At 34.3% G+C, this 21,304-nt stretch overlaps 1 protein-coding gene across 2 annotated transcripts in view; it reads right to left on the bottom strand.

Moving 5' to 3' along the window:
* LOC141485055 (uncharacterized) overlaps positions 1-21,304 on the bottom strand; it is a 143,150-nt gene continuing 121,846 nt past the window's right edge. For both annotated transcript variants that reach the window (XM_074180988.1, XM_074180989.1), the window contains exon 4: positions 1-724. In XM_074180988.1, coding sequence (XP_074037089.1) covers positions 521-724 — 204 coding nt within the window. In that variant the 3' untranslated portion in view covers positions 1-520. The remainder of the gene's footprint in view (positions 725-21,304) is intronic.

The following is a 21,304-nucleotide window of genomic DNA, read 5'->3' as shown; positions in this document are numbered from 1 at the left end:
CTTTTCTATACTATATTTTTTTGGCATTCCATATGTGGTGAGAATGGAAGGTATTATGTTTATATTGGTTACTCATGGGGAAAATCAAGCTATGTGAATACTTGTACGCATTCATTATAATAATAAGGTGTTTTCAAATAATTCAAATACCTCTTTTGAACATTGCTGATGTATTTCTGATGTTTCAGTGACGATCAGTATGGAAAACTTATGGGATTGTTTTTTAATAAATAATTGCATGATCTATAATGTTTGAGTCGACCTATTTTCAGTATAACTTTTACCCATCACAATAGTTTTGATCGTTGACATTTAGTAGATTTTTGGCACACGTGAAATCAATAATAACTTCTGGTATTTCATTTGAAATATTGTGCATATGGAATGTACCAGGTGATTTTTTTTACTTATTTTAACTGGAACAATAAAAATTATTCTCATCAAGAACTATATCGATATCAATAATCTTCCAGTCATCATCGTGCACTAGATACAGTGGTATTTTGCTTCCCACATACTCCTAAACCATTGAGCCAAACATTCTTTTGCCCCTCGTGAGGATCAGGCTGACTGCCATGACGGACAGCAAGAAGAAAATCAAACCGAGAAATGACGTGAGCAGTCGGCATCTACATCTCCATTTCTTGTCCTCCTTCATGCGCTTCATCAGGTGTTCTGATCTGGGAATGTCCAATGTAAAGTCTGCTTCTGGACGACCTCCAGGCTGAAAAATAAAATAAAGCACGTGATGAATAAAGAAATACTGATCGACAGAGAGATATTAACAATGCATTTATTTACTAGTACTAGTATTTACTAATGAAATTCACCATGAAAAAGTGTCCACCACTAACAAATGAATATCCATGATAATAATTACACAATTTTCCCAATCATTTTCTTTCCCAAACATAACTTTGAGTTCATATTGAAGACATCATTTCACGAATAAACTTTCAGTAATCAGTTATTCTGAGTTTTCATATTACGACTTATGAAGTATGCATTTATTACAATAATGAATGGTGTTTTTGATGTTATATATACTTTTCAAGCTTGAAATATTTAGAAAAATACGACTAAAAAAAAAACCATTTCTCATGTTTTTTTTCGAGTCGATAAAAATTCGGTATTTCCGCTGACTACAATAAGACAGAAAATAAGTGAATATTTGAAGATGAAAATTAATAATAATGACAAGAAAATACGTATTTTCCGAGTTGAAAAATATTTATTTCATGATAATAATGATATTGAAACAAATATTTGAAAGCTGTTGATCACTTAGCAGTTCTCTAATTTGTGGTCCAACAAATATACCTTCCTTGAGCTTTGCATCACATACTTTCGGAACAATGTGTTTGAGATGGAATTGGCTGCGGTTATAGTGCGCCCGACTCACAATCGGAAGGCCGTAGGTTCGACTCCCGTCTCTACCAGATATTTTTCTCGAGAGAATTCATCTGGTTGAAGCTGGAATGATTCTGCAACCGTGTTAGGTATCACACGTTAAAAGGTAAGACCTCATTAGTCCTTAGCTCGCACAAGTTTCTCAACTTCAGAGAGTTGTCGTTCGTATGGGGGCGGAAGCTGATAAACGGAAAAACAGATTTTAAACAGAACAGATTTTTCTGAAACAGATTCCTAAACGCATCACCTAATGTCTAATGCTTTTACAACATGTTTCATTAACCCCAGTTTAATGTGTAATGGAGGTAACAAAACGTTTTTGGAATCAACAAGAGGAATATTCTTCACGTTAGCTTGACCTGGAATATATTTATCTTTCGGAGGCCATTATTTTACTTGATAATGTCTCTTTGTTGCCCTACCGTTCCAAAGGCAAAGACAACACCAAAATTCCGTAAATCCGCCTTGAAGAAGACAGGTTTGGCAACATAAGTGAGGAGCACAATCCTGATCTTGATCACCACCAACACATCCAAAATACTTAGGGTAAGCTACTTTGGTCATTTGATTAGTTGGCCGTTTCTGCGATTTAGGAGTGAACTGACCATATTTATAGTAAAAACTATATGCGGGATTAACGCAGCCACGTTTCTATACTTTGGATATTTTTGTACTGTTGCGCACGTCGAGTTCAAATATATGATACTGCGTGTCAACTTATTTTATTCACACTAATGTAATACTCTCAATATTTGCTCACCTCGCTTCTCTAACACTGTGTTTGCTCACCTCGCTTCTCTAACACGAGCAAACATACACGAAGGCTCGCTCGTGCTAGCTTTTTTGGTGAATACACACCTTTATTAAGGTGTGTATTCATAAAAAAAAGCGAGCATTCGTGTAAAGGTTTTAAGGTGCGTATTCACCAAAAAAGCGAGCCCGAGCGAACAAGAGCGAACAAGAGTGAACGAGCATTCTGCATCAATAATCAATAATGAGCGAACACGAGAAAACATACACGAATGCTCGCTCATGCTCGCTCGTGCTCGCTTTTTTGGTGAATACGCACCTTCAGACATATTCACTGGCACGTACTGCTCGCACAAAGTAGATGGATCAACTACGACTAGGAACTTGAAGATATTCGCTCTGGTGTGGACGAGACATCAATATGTCGAGCAAACACGAGCGAACACGAGCAAACATACACGATTGCTCGCTTTTTTAGTGAATACGTACCTTTAAAGGTGCGTATTCATCAGAAAAGCGAGCACGATCGAACAAGAGCGAACAAGAGTGAACAAGAGTGAACGACCATTCGAATCAATAATCGTCTGGTGAGTACGGGCTAGCCAGCGAACAAACGTATGCTTGTTCGCGTTCAGAAATGATCGAGAAGAAGGCGGTACATCAAAAGGTGCTCGCACAAAGTAGATGGATCAACTACGACTACGAACTTGAAGATATTCGCTCTGGTGTGGACAAGGCATCAATATGTCGAGCAAACACGAGCGAACATGAGCGAACACGAGCAAACATACACGAATGCTCGCTCATGCTCGCTCGTGCTCGCTTCTGCTCGCTTTTTTGGTGAATACGCTCCTTTGAAGGTGTTCGGCGTTACAAGTCTCATATACAGCGGAAGCAGTTCATTACATTTTTGTGAAAAAAATCATAACTCAAAAATCCTACGTTTTAGGAAATTTTTACTATCATTTTCGCATTTATGAATCAAAAACTAATAAAGAACTGCCTTTGGATTTACAGTGGTGAATTGGCTGTAAACTAGTGTTATCAATAATAACTTACGGAGACATATATTTTATATTCTTCAACGTTTCTCGTTCAAACTCTCTATTTAATATTTCCTGCTGTGAACATGTCACATGCATATCAAGATACTGTCTGTCACTTTAAATTGATAGACTGGGTATCTACATGGGTATCAAGTGTTCAATGGTTATCTACATTTCGGGTAGATACAATTATATTCGAATTCTCATTTCTTTTTTTTAAATATCTCTTCGAGTTTCGTAGTTGAAAATGATGATCGACTCATATGAGGTATGAGTTTGATATTTCATTCAAAATGTCATAAGCGATCCCTTTGGGAATTCAAAATATAAATAACGACAGAATTGTCAAAAAGTTGACTCAATTGACTGCTAATTCCAAACAGAGTCCTAAATCGAGAAAATACTAGAAACTAGCGTTGCTGTTTTGTTTCTCGAGGCAGTTGAATTCTTGAGGAAATGGTTCATATCCGTTTTACTGAAAATTCCTAACATAATCGCAATGTGACATGCCAACATTCACCTACCTACCTCAAGATCATATCAAAATGTAATTTAGAGTGAGAGTGAAAGGAAGTGTACAAAAAATGTACTTATATTTTCGTACAGATTTCAACACGACATTCAAATGCGAATAAATACAACTTCCTTATATATACTGTATCGAATGATTGGCGTTATTTATTAGCCTACTGCGTAAGTAATTAACATAGTCAGGAAGCCATGGTGAGAATTTGGCATAGACAGTGCAGAATCAGTAGAAAACATTTTTGCATTTCCACACATTTTTTCAATAAAGTTTTTTATATTGCTCATTTGAAATCGAAAGTTGATAGGTTTGTTCTGATTCTAACATCCGAAACTGTTTGGGAACTGCGCAAGATATGATGCGTATAAGCAATAAATCTCAAACAGTCCGCAATAGTCTCGGACACTTGGTTAAACCAGAACGCATTTTGAAGAGACCACTGCGCCACCTATCGTATATATGAAGAGATGAAGACGAGAAAATACTGTTGATCATGTCCATTTAGTTATGTATCGTATCCTTTTGTTATTTGTTATGTTATGTTATTTAATCTCAATCATCAATCATTTAAATCAAATAAATTAAAAAACATCCTAGAAAATAGCCCAAACAAATTTCCACATGAACGCGCATGAGCAGTTCTCAACAGGTCAGCCTCGAGAGCAAAAACGATTCGGGACGGTTCAAGACAGTTTAGGATCATTTCACAGTCGGACTTATTTATCAATCCGGACTTATTCTCAATAAACCAGAACGCCACATATCAACTGCACATGATCCTGACGTCCTAGAACAAACCAGAACAAACCTAATAAAACTCCGAGTTTATTTTAATCAAGTAGAAATTGAATGATAATTATTTTCATGTATAAAAACTTTCACGGGCCATACGACCGAGATGAGATAACGGCTAAGTAGCCCCAGCTAGACTAGTCTAGGAAAAAACTTTCTTCCTATGTTTAAAATATTACAGGCCGGATTAGGAGACTCTCAGAGAAACACGACGTGAAACCAATATTTATACCAACGAAAACCATCAAATATGTTCAAAGGTCTGCTAAGGACCCCAAAGAACCCAGGTTATACCGGACTCCTTGTAGCTGCGGGTCGGTCTACATTGGAACCACGAAATGAAGTGTAGGTACTCGTCTCTCTGAACACGAAAGAAATTGTCGACTCGGACAAACCGAGAAATCAGCTGTTGCCGCGAAGTATTATAACGAGTTTCCAGAAATATTCTTCACATAGTCTGTTTTGTAGACCAGAGAAGTCTAGTTTAGCTAATCATTCCTTAAAGAACGGCTACAAAATAAGTAAAAAAATTAGAAACTTTTTGGACCGGTATACGACAACTGGCTTTTACATGGCTTTGAAAGTTCAGAAATAAAAAAATATGAATTGAGATCTTTGAATAGCAATTACGGTCGCATTCAAAACAACCCGATGTCCACTTTATTACGTAATAATTGTAAACAAAAACATGTAGATATTAGCCACCAAGTAGGCAACAATTAGACAGTAACATACGAATCAGAAATCACGTAAACATTACAAACTTGGAGTATACTAGGTATTCATTTATTAAACTATCTGATCTGACCTTCAATTTGAGAGTTAATTATATATGAATAGGCCTTACTTAATTGTAAAATTTGGTTTCTGTTATCTCCTACAGATATATGGTATTACATGAACAAACATGTTGGGAATATTTGATGAGGAATAATATATTGATCACGTGATGTTTAAACAATTTTTCAAGCTTTTCCTGGTGACACACATTTCACACACGTGATGGATAACATCGAAAAACTGATTTCTTTCATAACATTATGACTTCACGTCATCGTGCTCGTGTCACTATGACTATTGATTCAAACATCCTTACATTCTTAGTTTAATCCCAGTCAAAATAGTAGGTATCACATGACAGGCAGCGGTTTAGTATTTTTACCAGAACTTAGGCATGTTACATGTACCTCTCCGAAATATATTTGTTAATCACCCTGAAAAATGTGTTTGTGGAGTTACTTCCGTACTTGCAGCTAGAGTTTCTAACTGATTGGGATTGATTTTGTTTGTTCGGGGTATTCAGACGGTTCTCTCCATCTGATGTGACCCACCCGGTACTGACGAGGAGTTAGTACTCCAAAAGCGATCTGTGGATGGTTATCCCTACTAAATGAAATTAATTTCAGCTTTTCATATATAGGAAGTAAACTGCGACGAATCTTTCAAATGGAAGACGTTACACAGATGCCTGGTGGTTCTACCTCAGCATTATGTGAGGTATTAGCTGGGTTAGCTGTTGTTTTTCCCGTTAGGTATCTGCCACACGTACCTACAAGATATCAATTATTTTCATTACACTTGTTTCATTAGCCCTGCGTAGTCATAATTTGAATTGATTGTATTGAGGAACTACAATATTTGATCCAAACGTTTGCAAGAAAAACTTTCCCTCAGAGAAAATAAAATAATCATAGCTTTATACGAAAAAGCTCATTACAGGGCTATTCATAGAATATATATTAGAAAAACGCAAAAGCCCAGAAGTCTGTATTGTTTCTCTCAGATTTGAAAGAAATGGCTGAATCAGACGTATCCCAAGCTGACAAAAATTATTGATTATATCAATACCGGCATAAAAAATGGATCATTTATATTGAAACATCGAAGTCATTCAAACATGAGAATTTTGATAAAGGTGACATATTCTTATAATACCTTTCTCCACTCAACGCAATAAGATATCAAAGTAGAATCAAATTTACGTGGAAGAATATCATTTTTGTTACTTTTTGTTAGGAAAATCAATAGTCATCACTTTTCGCCGAAAGGGTGCTAACAACTTTTCTTCCAACAGAAAGGGGGTTTTTGTGATGCCTGAGTGATTAGCAGTTTTATTCTAGGATTCTAATATTCTCAAACATTCGATAAATATCATAATTAAAAAAAATGTATTCTAAACTCTCGTCGGTTCATTTCAGTAAATGTTCAAATTAGTCACCATTCACTTCTTGACAATCATAATGTTTCTTACAAATTCATCATGGAATATTTCTGGTTTAATTCCGCTAGCAGCACCTCTCATTCTGTTCATAAGTTCTGGAGTAGACTGCGGTTGTGTAACGTAAACATTGAATTTCACCAGCCCTCACGAAGGTCTAAGGGTGTCACATCGGGTAATGCAGTGGGTCACTCTGAAAGATCAGCCATTTTGCTGTTTGGTAGGCTCACTAAGGAAATTGAAGGCTTGCCCATTGCGGAACCAGGTTTTGGTATCAAAAACTTCTTGAAGCTCATACACCATACAAAAAGCATCGGTGTACAAGTAGGTGAGATTTAGGTTTCCCTTGATGTTAGTTATTTAATTCCTAGCGTCCAAATTCCACAGACCTTAGGGAATTACTGGAGAAAAATAATTTCAATATCAACTAAATTCACAAATTTGTTTCTCTCACTAATTTGTGTATGTAACTGTTGCATCCATTATATGATTTACTGAAATCTGACATAGATGGGTGTTGGTCCACTGAATGTGATGACGTTTTTAATTCTATAAAATCGATGTTGATTTCCTCCCCCGTCTTAATTCATTATAATGCAAAACTACCTTTGAAACTTACAACAGATGCTTCTAGTTATAGACGGGGCAATATTAACTCATATTATGCCGGATGGCACTCATGAACCTGTTTCGTATGCATCGCGTACTTTATCGACTGCAGAAAAAAATTATTCTCAAATTGAAAAGGAAGCTCTGGCCATTATTTTTGGATTAGAAAAATTTAATCAATATCTGCATAGCAGGGAATTTCTATTAGAAGTAGATCACAAACCACTTCTTGCTATTTTTCACCCGCAAAAGGGTATTCCACAATTTTGTGCAAATCGTTTACGGCGCTGGGCGGTTATATCATCAAATTATAATTATAGAATTACATTCGTACGATCAGAAAATAATTTGGCCGATAGTTTATCACGGTTACCTCAACCCAGTAACGAAACTAAAAATAATAGTGAAATTGAAGAAGTTGATTTCATCAATTTTTTTACAAATAATGATTATTTTCCTATTGATTTCAAACGAGTAAAAAAAAACAGAGAGTGATGATTTGTTATTGAAAATTTTAAAATATGTAAAGTCCGGTTGGCCTGGGAAAATTAAAAATGAATACAAAGATTTTTATAGATTTCGAAATGAACTAAGTTTTGAAGAGGGTTGTTTACTTTGGAACAACCGGTTAATCATTCCTTCGAAACTAAGATCATCAGTTTTAAAAGAACTTCATTCATCACACATGCGGGTGTAGTCAAAATGAAAAGTTTAGCGAGATCTTTTTTCTGGTGGCCGGGACTTGATAAAAATAATAGAAAGATTAGGAAAATTAGTGTATTTAGTGAAAATTCCAGAACTTGGATATGTGTGGAAGAGACTTTGAATCAAATAAAAAAATATACTTTCAAGGAAGCTTCTCTACCAACGCAAGTATATAATGAGACAAGTGATTCAAACGCCATTTCCATGCAACTTAGACAAAAAACAAGGGAGAATTTAGACAGTAAGAGTAGTTACGAGGAAGTACCAGAGACCTCCCATTCACCTCAGCGTACAATGGCCAATGTAAGACCAAGACGTAAAAAAAACCCATAGATCGGTTAGAATATCGAAAATAGTATTTTTTTTTCGAGATTTTTATCTAGTTTTTTTTTAATTTTTAGGGAGGAAGTATTGTAGTATATTGATTTAGTGGACTACTCGGTACTTCAGTTTATATTTGAGGACGTCAGTTGTTTAGAGGAAAAAAAACAGAAGGTATCAGGGGAGTATGTATGTAGTCGTTCAACAATAAACACCTATAATAAAACTACGAGTGATCTTATTTATTGGTATCAAGTCCCAATACAATACAGTAACAAAAGCGTTTCAAAGTAGAAGGTTCCTTTTATGAACAGCAGGAGAAAACGGCTTTAGGTACCTCCTTGTCCTCCTACTTGGCAAACCTGTTCATGAGCAAATTGGAAATGGAAACCAAATAAAAGTCGAAGTATTTTCCTAGATAATGGCGAAATATGGCTTTTTGCGAGGTTAAGGAAGGAAATGAGATACAGGTGTATTCCTGACAGTTCACAGCACTGTGGACAGCATACACGTGGTGGGATGGATTTTCGTCTCTTGAATTTTCCTCTCACGCATGTGAGGTTCACAAAAGAAAAATGGACAATACAGGAAATAGCAGGCAGTATCGGTTTCTTTTATGAATAATAGGAGGAAACGGCTATGAATAACTCCTTGTCCCCCTACCTGGCAAACCTGTCCAAGAGCAAATTCGAAATGGAAACTGAAGAAAAGTCAAAGTATTTTCCTAGGATGTGGCTAAGGTATGTGAATGATGTTTTTGCGATATTCGATATAACAAAAAATTGAATATTGAGGACTTTGGTTCCTTTTTGAATAACATATTTCCATCAATGAAGTTCACGTATGAGTAGATGATATTATATGGAAGAAAAATTTTAGGTGAAGAATGAACGAAATCCCGACTTTTAAAAACGATAAAATCCAAGATAAATTTATTTCAGTTCCATACCACCAATAAACGAATACCACAGAGCCTTATAGAGAATCCGAAAGACGAAGTCGAGAATTCTAAAAAGTCTGAAATATACGAAATTGAAAGTAAGGACTGCGATGCAAAATATTATGGACAGACTAAAAGATCTATTGAAATAAGATATAGGGCACACTTACCACACCTAAAATATTGAAGACCAGAATAATCAGCTGTTTCCCATTATATTTTGTTACAGAACCATTCCATAGACTTTCGTTCAGTAAGATTAGTTAGACAAGTTAACAACAACAAGCATTTAGATGCCTATGAGACTGTAGAAATTAGTAAAAATAATAATATTATGAATGACGATGGTGGACCCATACCTAATAATATATTATGTAGCTTGTAAAAATACTATTTCAATTATCGAATTTACTTGATTATTACATAGGGCCACATTGTAAAATGAGACTAGTAGATAAGACAATATTGAAAAATCACTTTAAGACAATTAGGACACAGGTACCTAGTAGAGGTATCTATGGTATGAATAAAGATAACATTGTATGTATATTTGGTTCAATCTTCCTCTTGAAGATGATCACTTGGTGATCGAAACACGTGTCGAAGTGTTGAAATAACGATTTGATGTTGGGATGAAACTCCAGTAATATTCATTTTTACATCAAAGCTTCCGAACTGTGCATCTCTGAGAAAATCAGTATGTCTCATAGACATAAAATGAATAGTAGGTCCAAACAACAATGACATTCTCATCCAAATCGATCTTTATGTGGCCATACGAATGTTATCACCTCGATTTATTTCTTACAACCTACTTGTGAATTGAAAAGCATTGTGCTCATTTCAAATAGACTGAAACATATAAAAAAGTGTTACATAAGTTGTCAGCGGTGACCAATGAATATAAATTGGAACAATTTTGGTCTACAACAGAATCATCAGAAACTTTCATTTCCTATTAATGATCAGGTTCATTCAAAAAGTAGGTACCTACTTGTAACACTATTAAAGATGGACACATTTAATTAATGAATATTTAACAAGCCCATGTATATTAACTGGAATATTTTGAAAGAAGTTATGTACCTAGTTTCTATATTACATAATAGTCTATGGACAGCAAGCTGAGACGTTTTGAAGATTTTGATGTACCATATCTGATGGAATCGGATGATACTTGAAAATCCATAACGTATTCAAAAAACACTTTATTGTTTGATTTTCACTAAATATTTTCACAAAAAGGCAACACGTGTTTCGCCATACCATGGCTTCTTCAGGCGTGTCTTTATCCATTATGTGTTGCGTTTTTGTAAAACTGTTTTGGGAAAGTCTCACAAAGTATTTTTTGAATATATACTCATCATAACAATAAATTAATTATTTGTTTACTGTTTTTATAAGGACAAAACACAAGCACTACAATAAATCCCTAAGGCGCTCCAAGACCGGTGCTTGTACAAAAGTAGCGATTCACATTAGATTTGAATCGCTGGTGATTAAATACATTAGGAAAAACGTTCTCAAAGAAGTTCAATCCAGATAAACACAGTTCTCCAGATGAAAGATTTCTTCAACAGTGAAGTTCGAGGTTTCCTGATTTGAACCTTAAAACGATGAGCAGCCACAGTCCGTCGCGTAATTTTGACATGTACTGCTCTTGACGGAATCGAATGTGCCAAGTCACTTGAACACTTTCCGTGGAAGTATTTATAGTAGAGAGAAAAATCTCCAACCTTTCTTCGATGTTTCAAACTATCAAGGTTGCGTCTTCAAGCAGATGGATGGCTCTTTTCTGGTTAGAATCCGGCAGCTTAAGGGTATGCTCCATACATGAGAACAATATTCCAAAGAAGGTCTGATCTGAGCTTTATGAAGCATCAAAAGTTGCTGAGGTGTGTACAGTTTTCTGGTTCAGAACAGTGTTGCAAGCTTTTGAGTAGCAGCCTCTGCAATTCCAGCGACATGATTGTGGTCAATTTTAACTGTCCTGACATTATTATATCCGGTTCGGAGCCCTTTTTCAATACAATTTCAAATCGTTATCATGATTGATTCCACTGTAACGTACAGTTTCAACAGTGTTTGTTATTTTGTTGTAGTTAATCCAATTAAAATCAGTTTGTACGAGGAAAATAGAGGTAACGTTGGATGTTTCGGAATGAAAATATGACTGGAGTTAGTTAACTGTAGAAACCACAAGTGGCACCATCTCAACGTCTTCTGAAAATGATATACCAACACTCCACTATAGCTCCGCAACACTCCACAAAAAAGCTCTGAAACAATTGAAGATTGCATTTCTGTCATTTGGTGCTATCAGAATGTTTGTAATAGTCAACTCCGAAATGAACGATTACTGGGAAAGATGATTACCCACACGTGAAAAACTAAATAAAGTCTTTCTGGAATACACACCACGGTTCCACAGTCAGCTGAATGTGTTAGATGAATTTTAACCAACCGACCATCATCCGTTAGAAAAATATTCAGAATTTCAATATCATTCAGAAACAGTTATAAAGCAAGGTACACTAACGGGTTGAATCTTATTTTCAAAAAGTTGAACGTGAAAGTAGCCTTTGGAACTTCTTGCTCACTCCAACAAATGTTAAGTAAACCTGAAAACAATGACGAAAATGAAAAAAGATATTGGTATGACTGAGCGAGCCATTAAAACTCTTTTCGAAGATCATGCAGCACTTATCCAATTTGGAACAATACGCTCAATACGCTTGAGACGCTTTAGAAAATTTGGAAATAACAACGATTGGCATGAGAACTATAAACAGTGACGAAAGTCTTATTCCCAACAGACCATTCTATACTTTTTCATGAATCACGAGAAAATTTCTTGCAAATTTCCACTCGAAATCATTGATGCGTATCGAAAAGTAAAAGTGAAAGTGAACCCTATTAGAAATGAATAGAGGCCTACTTAGTGGGTGAAACGCGAAGAGTATTGCCGTACTTGTGCTCTTTTCGGAATTAGTTGTTGGTATCCAGAGCTATCTTTGAATAATAACTCGTCCATTCCTGATACTTCAAAAGCGTTTAGGTTTTCAGTTCAGTACAACATAGCCCGTTTTTCCACTTCATTAAAGATTTTTTTATGTTAACAGCTTCCTTAAAGTTTATTTTGAATCAGCGTCATTCTTTTTCAATTATTTCACCTACTGGTCACTTGATGCTATATAGTCTGTGATAATGCTATATCTGCTCTGGTGATTCCTCTTTCAGCGATGTGCGATTTGCCGTATCCACATTTTATCTGATAAATGTAAGTGATTTCTTAATTGGAATCTTGATGCATAGGCTTTCTACATAAGAACTGTTTATTCGAAGTCATTCTGCGACCTCAATTTCATTCAGTAACTTAAGTGCTTCAAAAAGGGATTTCCCTTTTTAAGTAGGAATCTTGACGACCTGTAGCCACATAACTGAAACTAATCTAAGCAAAGTATCATAATTATGAAACTTGAGCATTCAGGTAAGGGGCTTGCTGTCAGCAATTACTCTCATCTCCCAAAGAGAAAACTTCATGTGGGTGCTAGGTCAATAGTGATTCAAGGGAAGTGAAAAGCTGATATGCTCGCGAAGAAAGAAGTCAATATTCCTTCCTTTGAACAAAATGAAAAGAAAGATTAACTAGCCTTTCGCCAAAAATAGTTATTTCTATAGCTGGACGAGATAACCAAACATTGGAATAGGATTTTCCACGGGACGACACTGTCCACACTTCAGAAATGGTAGATGTAATAGTGCGACTGTGCGGAACCTAGAAAATATGCATTGCTAACATTGAGCCTTGTTCTTCGAAGTGACAACAATAATAACCTGTGAAATCAAGGAATTACCCTCTACGGAAATGATTAACCTCGACAGCAATCTCAGCATTCGAAAGTCATAAAGGCTTTAAAACTAAGTGCGAACAGTTTGAAAGCGACAGTGAAATAAGTGCAAAGAGTGATCAAAGTAAAATATGTATTTGCAGTTAGTGTTATTGAATAGAATTTTCAGATTTGAATATGCATAATAGTATTCACTATCAAGAATCTATGCATAGACATAACATTGGTGACAGAAATAGGGTGAGAATAAAAAATGAACTATTCTGTTCATTATCATTATTATATTTTTTTTTACCCTTGGTCAGGCCCTATCTCCCGAAGCCCCGATACATTCGGGATGGCGCGCCAGCATTATCAACTAACGACTACTCCCCACACCGTGTAGTAAGTGATCATTGGGTCCGAAAATCATGTGCCCTGAGCAAGCACAGTGAGCCAAAAATGACAGCCTTCTGCATCTGTCCGGCTACGATTTCTGCCTTAGTGCGGCAGGCCGATAAGATTTCAAAATTCGAGAGTAGAGAGGGAATCATTCCACCAACGACTCCAATAATCAGAACAACTATCTTGACAGAGTGGTCTGGATAGAGTCTGCGGAGTTCGAAGAGAAAATCTCGATATTTTATCCGTTTCTCCTCCTCTTTTCGGACGATATTAGTCTCGCTAGGAGCTGAAAACTCCTGGCGAGACTAATATTATTATTATTATTATCATAAATGTCGTGAGTATTTCGTTATAAATTTTGTGGCGTATTCGAAACATTGACATCTCTATAAGGAAAGAGAAACTGGAATTGAAAGGAAAATATTTTCTTGTAGTGTTACCCAGAATGGTGTTGACAAGTGTATTGTTCCGTAACTTAGAAGTACAACATAATTTCATATAAGTGAAATTTTCAGTCGAAACTCCTTCATATATCACATTATGTAATATTTCTATGAATTATATCTGTTTCAGTCCCATAATGATTGTTTGTCGGACAAGGTAAATGGGAAAAAGAGTTTTTCTTGTAATTGAATGTTCGTACGAAAGTAGTTGTTTCGGAAGGAATGTTTCTTTTTGGGCAATTCAATGTTTATATGGAGCAAATAGATCTTTCTTCGTTTAGAAGTTTTCCACATTTTTTGTTTATTGATAGAGAAATAGACAGTCAAATAGCTTTGTTTCTTGAAAAGGAAATCATTCTGATTATTTGAAAAATGTGACAGGCGTTGAATATATATTACAAAATGATGAATTTGAACAAAAAAAACTGAATGTTCAATTTCAAATCTGAACCACGAATAAAAAAACTAGTTTTCAATAACGCTCCTTCGAATGACAATAATTTTAATCTCTTTTTCTCCACTGGTTTCTAGTCTAATATAAATTAATTATAATGAGTCATCGGGCCCATTCAAATTCCTTTTGTTTTTCGTTACACGATTTCGCTGTTATTATGCAGGTCAGTGATCAGAATTCAGGGTCAGACATGAGAGGTCTTGCAGGAGAAGATACCGTAGTGAAAATGATAAAGTTCTTTGACTTTCACTTAAAAACGTTTGATGTCTCTTGGATAACACTTCCGGCTGTCGTTGGATAATGTTACAAGATTTACGTACGTTATTCAGAGACTAGATGAACTGAGATGAACAAAGACTTATTTGGATATGGAAATTGGGATTTGATTTTGGTTGAAAAATGTTAATAGTGACCTGGATTCTGAATATTCAAGAACTACTTCCTGAAGACTATTTGAGAAAAAATAATATTGCAAGTTCATAATAGATTTGAAAAAATTATAAGCGGAAATTTTAAATTTAAAAAATGCAGTTGAAAGTTCTCTTCATGATATATGCCGATTTTGAATCGATTCTAAAGACTTTACATACACATAAACCGACTCACATACGTTCTTCCACAAATGAATCATTTATTCAGGAGCCATACTCAAATCAAATCAAATATGCTTTATTTTCCAAAGTATAAACTCGTTGACAAAGCTAATCATATATAAATGAGTTTCACTATAATAACTATACATTATACATATACATTGGTTTAATGTATGTGTCATACTGAAATATGGTTACGATTTTTAGTGCACAGCTAAAACAATTATAGATACATAAATGAATATGCATATATAAACGCACATAAATACCACACACATACATATTTATACACATCCTAAATGAACGAATAGTCAGACATTAACAGGTAAATAAGGAAGTCAATAGATAAAATATATAAATAAATAAGATAAACAGACACTGTTTTCAAAATTGCAGGAGCTATTAAAATCAACGTAAGCAGTGCTTGAACAGGGAATAATTTTATTTCAGAATTCCATCCATATCTTTATCAAAGTACTCTTGAACACTATAAAACACCTGGAATTTTGACCTGAGCGCTAGTTTTCCATATTTTTTATATAGAAAAGGAGAATTAGAAAACCAGAAAGATTTTTTCCCAAAAAATCCAGAAACTTTCAATTATTCCATATTCTTCCGGTAGTTTTTCAATCTTGAATTCGATGGAACAATATTTCTTTGTCAACTACGATGTCTATAATACCTTGGCATATACAAGAAAACATATTTTAGTGAAGAAAATTAGATTCTATTGACAGTTTTTGGATATTGTCACCTTACAAAATCTAAGAAAAAATAAAAAAGCCAACTTCCAGTGGTGAAAAACAGAGTAATTTCGATATATGTACGAAAAACTCTTATTTTATAGTTCTGCCTATCAAAACAATAATAATAAAAATCATATAGGTACTTATGTCATAACTTTTCAGATATCAAAATATACCACCATTGTAGTATCGGTTGGTAAATATACGGGTGCGTTAACAAAATCCACTTGAAATGAAATAACGAATCTGAAATGACGAAATGGATTATTTATACGTTCATACTCATCGTGTTGGACAAACGATATCTGTAATAAGCTCAGTACGTATGATCTATAGTTTTGGTACGATCTATGAAAGTCCCATATATTTTCTGATTCTCTGATGCAATCCCCTCCTTCAGTGACTCCAAATGTTAGATATTGAATACATATCAGAACTGAATATCGAAAAAAAAAATTTTAAAACTGGTTAAGATATCATGTGATTGATATAAATAAATAAAATTTGTTTATAATTCACCATGGTATTCGAAAATGATATATAGTGTTATATCCGGAAAAACAAAGCTGATAAATTTCAAACTGATGTACACAGATTGAACTTGAAATTCAAAGAGCTTTTTACACCCCATTGCGTAAAACATAAAAATATGAAGGATTTTACAGTTATCAGATTTCGAAAATTCAGAATGAAATTCCTAACAGTTTGAAAGAGATGACGGTAGATAAGATTAAAGAGAATGTGAAAATTATTTTAATAATGAAAAAACTCCCCTCGATAACTATGTTGGGTTTTTTTATTCATTCATTTTTCGTTATGTGGCGCTTAATGAGGTTGATTGGAAGAGCCTCTCTCTCTATTGTATAATTGAACAGTATTTCCATATCACTTTTTAAAGAAGCTGAACTCCGCCTATTATGCCAACAATCACTTATTATAATAATAATAATATCGTTTATTATGCATAACAATACATTCATACATAAAAGGAAAAGGGTTGACCAAAGGCTATCTTCCATCCCTCCCAGAAATTATACAGTGAGTATAAGAAAATAATTATAAACATACTTATTTACTATCATAATAATAATAGAAAAGAGAAAAAAATAATACTTCAGGTTGCTGATAACTCTTAATATTCTTAGCATTATTTTGGTCAATTTAACAATTTCATTGCACTACCATACATTGAATTTTAAATTTTTCAAATGAGCACTGAGCAGGGGTAAAATTTCATTCAGATAAGAAGGGGCTAGATAAGAAAAATATCCTTAAAATTCAGAAGTACGGTACCTAGGTATGTTGAATGAGTTAATTCTCAAATTGACCATATGTATGTTAGAATACCTGCTTAATAAACTATATAGATAACTAGGTGTTTTAGTTTGAAGCAACTTAAACAAAAACATTTTTATCAAATACTAGATTCTGGACGAAACGCATGTAAGCATTTTGTATACGTTGTAACTTCTGTTTGTTATATTGCGGCAAAAAATTGTAATACACCGAACAACAATACTCGATATCGGGGTAAATAAGAGTTTTAACTAACCTGAGTTTCATTACTACTGATAACTGATACTTGAATTCATATAGCGATTTGAGTTTGAAGAATGATACTTTGAAAATGTTTGTTACATGTTCATGGAAAGACAAAGAGCTATCTAGGGTTACGCCAAGATTTTTAGCACTCTCTACCCATTCAATGTCTGCGTTATCGAGAGTGAGCCTAAAGCTACACTGAGTTTCTACTATTTGTCTTTGACACCCTATGCATAAGGCCACAGTTTTATTTGGATTGATTTTCAGTCCATGATTCTCTGAGTATAGAAATGTTTTGTGCAAATCTGTGTTAATATTGGCCACGCAACTTTCTGTATCGGTGTTATGAGAAGACAAATATAACTGTATATCATCTGCGTATAGATGTACTCGACAATATGATAAGAATGTGGGTTGATCAAAAATAAACACTGAAAACATCAAGGGTCCTATAATACTTCCCTGCGGTTCACCTGAGATTGTTTCTTTTAGGTATGACCATGAGTATTCATCCAGTTTGACCCTCTGTGATCGGCTTGTGAGATAGCTGGTCATCCATTTAAGGAATCCTATGAACTTGACTTCGCTGATGAGTAAATCGAAATTAACTAAATGGAAAGCTTCACTTTGATCTAGCAGTACTGAGATAGTGACTTTTGATTGATCTCTCAATCTCGCAAGATCGTCGATTACTTTCAAGAGGCCTGTCTGTGTTCCGTGTTTTTTGCGACACCCAGACTGCTCGTACGGGAGTATTCGATTTTCTTCAAGAAAAGCTCTTATTTGACGGGAAACATTTTCCTCGAATATTTTAGACAATGAAGGCAGAATGCTGATAGGGCGTGGGTCACTGAACGTGGTAGGTGCATTCTTTTTCGGAATTGGAATTATATTAGTAACCTTCCAAACATCTGGAAAAATACCCTGTCTGAAGGACTAGTTGAAAATATGTTTAACTTCATCAATACAGTGTGGTATCACTAAAGAAATCATCTTGATATTTATATTGTCAATACCTAAAGCATTAGATTTCATTTCTTTGATAGCAGTCAAAGTATCATCATCACATATATCGGTGAGGGAAAAGTTCATAGGAGCGTTCAATTTATCATTATTGTAGAATGAAAGAGTGTCATTATTTACTATTGAATGTCCAGCCACGTTTGAAAAAAAATCATTGATTTCTTCAGGTCTACGTAGTTCAATTGGAAGGCTATTGGTTTGCGTGGATATTTTTGAGGTAACATTCCAATCTGCAAGATTTCTCCATGTCATTTTTCAATTGTTTTTATTTTTGTTCAAAACAAATTGTATATATTCTGTTTTTTCACGTTTTACTGCGTCAATGACGTAGTTGCGTTACATAGTACTGTCTAGCGGCTGCTGTCTTTTCTTTAAGATATTTGGCATGAGCTCTATCACGGGTTTTCATCATCAATTTGATATTATAAGTTATACACAGGGATGCTTTATGTTTTCTGTTTACAGTGCAAATTGGAGCATGTTTGTCAAAAAGGATAATGATGCATTCGTTGAGAAAATTTACTTTGGAATTAATATCTAATATATTTAAGTTGGGAAAATTATTTATCATATGAAATGGAAAATAGAGTCGCTATCATTATTATTATTATATAAATAACCCTACAATAGGCAACACTGTTTTTCTCAGAATATGATTCACTAAAAATGGTTTTCCCTTCATACATAAGTTTCTGATGTCAACATATTTGAATAAAAACGACTTCAGTAGGTACTATCCATTAACTATTATATATTTTTGTCGTACTGAACTTTCAAGTTCAAGAGTTCAAGAATATTTAAAGTTTTTCTAGAATACTACATAGTTCTTAATTTGATTACAACAGTGTGAATATTGAAAAATTATGGTATATTTATATATAGAGTAATACAAATTATGAAATTATGGAACAAAAATTAATTGACGTTTCGGAGCGACTTGATTGATTCCAGTCACGCATTCGCTTTTTCAGCTGCAGGAAAACCCGGAAATTGGCCAGTTCCTCAATGAAAACTCAAAAATTAACATTTTTCACCAACTCACGTACTAATTTATTTTGAATGGCATATTTCACTGCATTCATCTCGAAAATCATAATGGGAAGTGGTTTTTTAAAATTTGTAATCGAATTGTATCTCTTTTATTACTAAAAAACGTCGAAGTTTAGGTTTATGTGCCAGTGAAAAAGTGAGTATAGTTATTAACTAACAATAATATAGAACAGCTTTGGCACTTTCCCTTTTCCATTGGCACAAAAAATGGATCAACATAGTATCTTTGAAATGTTTCAATAGTGAAAGAACTACACTCCAATATCAGATTTTCCAAGTGTTTTATGATTGGAAATATCAGCTTCTATGAATCATAATTTTATTCCAAATGTGATATTTCTAACCTCATAAACAATTGAGTGACGTTTTGTAGTACAAAGATTTCGTTGTCACTTTGTATGAGTATTTGTAGAATTTTCAATTTCTTGTATCAAATTTTTGTACAGTGAACAGTGTGGAAGTTTGAGGAATAGATGAAACTGATTCTAATTTTACTAATGTTCAGAAGTAAAAAAATTCTGTAGTCGGTACAATTATCACATTTTACGATTTATTCAAAGTATATTCAGGGCTATACTTCCTGTATCTTGAATAACTTCAAACTCAAAAGGAATATCTGTAATCGTAGTTTTTCACAGAGTTAAGAATTACATTTAACGTAATTTCACAAATATGTTCGAAACACCTACTACAGAAATATCTCCGATTGAAAATATACATTTCTTCGTTGGGATTCCCATTCATATAAATGATGGCTGTTCTTGAGATTGCCCCTAATTGCAGCAAAGATAATAAATTCGTTGTGATAAAAACTGGACATAATGATCGATACTTAAACTAGATAGAACAGGTTCTTTCAGTGGTTCTCTAAGTTGAACTCTTGGCAAATGTCTTTGCTTAAACTAGTAGTTTTATTAACGTACTACGGAGTATACTGTACGAGGACACGATATCTTCCAATTTCTCAATATTTAATGCAATTTAAGTGACTTATTAGGTTGTTTCAAATTGTTGTCCGTTTTAATGTCATATGTTTTTGAAGCTCCATATCTCAATATATATTTAGTCTACTGTTTTGTGGTATATTCTGATCGATGGAGAATTTCGTGCGCTATACATTGATCCTGTTATTCGAAATTTCAATTTTTTGCCTCTTTCCAGCTTATCAATATATGATGTTGTTGAGCGATTTTTTGCCAATTTTTCTTGGCGAATTCAAATTGAATCTGAATGTTTTCGTTTTAAATGCCAGTGGAGATAACAAACCTCCGAATCTCAAATTCAAGTTGTGCACATCCGTTCTAAATGTTATTTTTTTATAGACATATATAGGAATGTCTGTTAGGATAATTTGATAATATAATGAATTTGCATGGTAAATTCCTCTAAGTTCCATATCCAACCACCCGATTTCAAGTGTGATATTCTTTGAAACTTCTCTATGCTATATATCAATCTTAAACAAGAATTTTGTACTTTTTGGATATTTTTACTACAAACAATAGTCAGATTTGGATCAAATAACTAATCCGCATAATTAAAGATTGACAAAACTAATGTTTCACATAATTTTATTTTAACACTTCTTAGAAAAGATTGCCGGTTTCCATATATCAATTTTAATGAGCTTTATGCACGTTGAATTAACTTATTGGTATGTTTTTTGAATCTTAGATCTGAGTCTAATATGACTCCTAAATTTTTGGCTTCATTAAGCTACTACAGTTATGACAGAATGGTTTAGACTTTTGCGGCTGAGGTTTTCAGTGTCACTGTTTCTCGAGTTTGAAAGCCGTGGATTTTTGGAATTTTTTCCAGACGTTTCGCCGGTGCGAGTGGCTAGCTTCTTCAAAGGTTTAACCATCATGGCTTCCTGTCCGATGACTAACTTTTAGGATTCG

This window comes from Leptinotarsa decemlineata, unplaced genomic scaffold, assembly GCF_025532065.1.
Source record: "Leptinotarsa decemlineata unplaced genomic scaffold, Ldec_3_MD MMD2_tig00026307_RagTag_RagTag, whole genome shotgun sequence".
NCBI classification, from domain to species: Eukaryota; Metazoa; Arthropoda; class Insecta; order Coleoptera; family Chrysomelidae; genus Leptinotarsa; species Leptinotarsa decemlineata.
The sequence above is the reverse complement of the archived record's forward strand: the minus strand, read 5'-3'. Positions and strand labels throughout refer to the sequence as shown.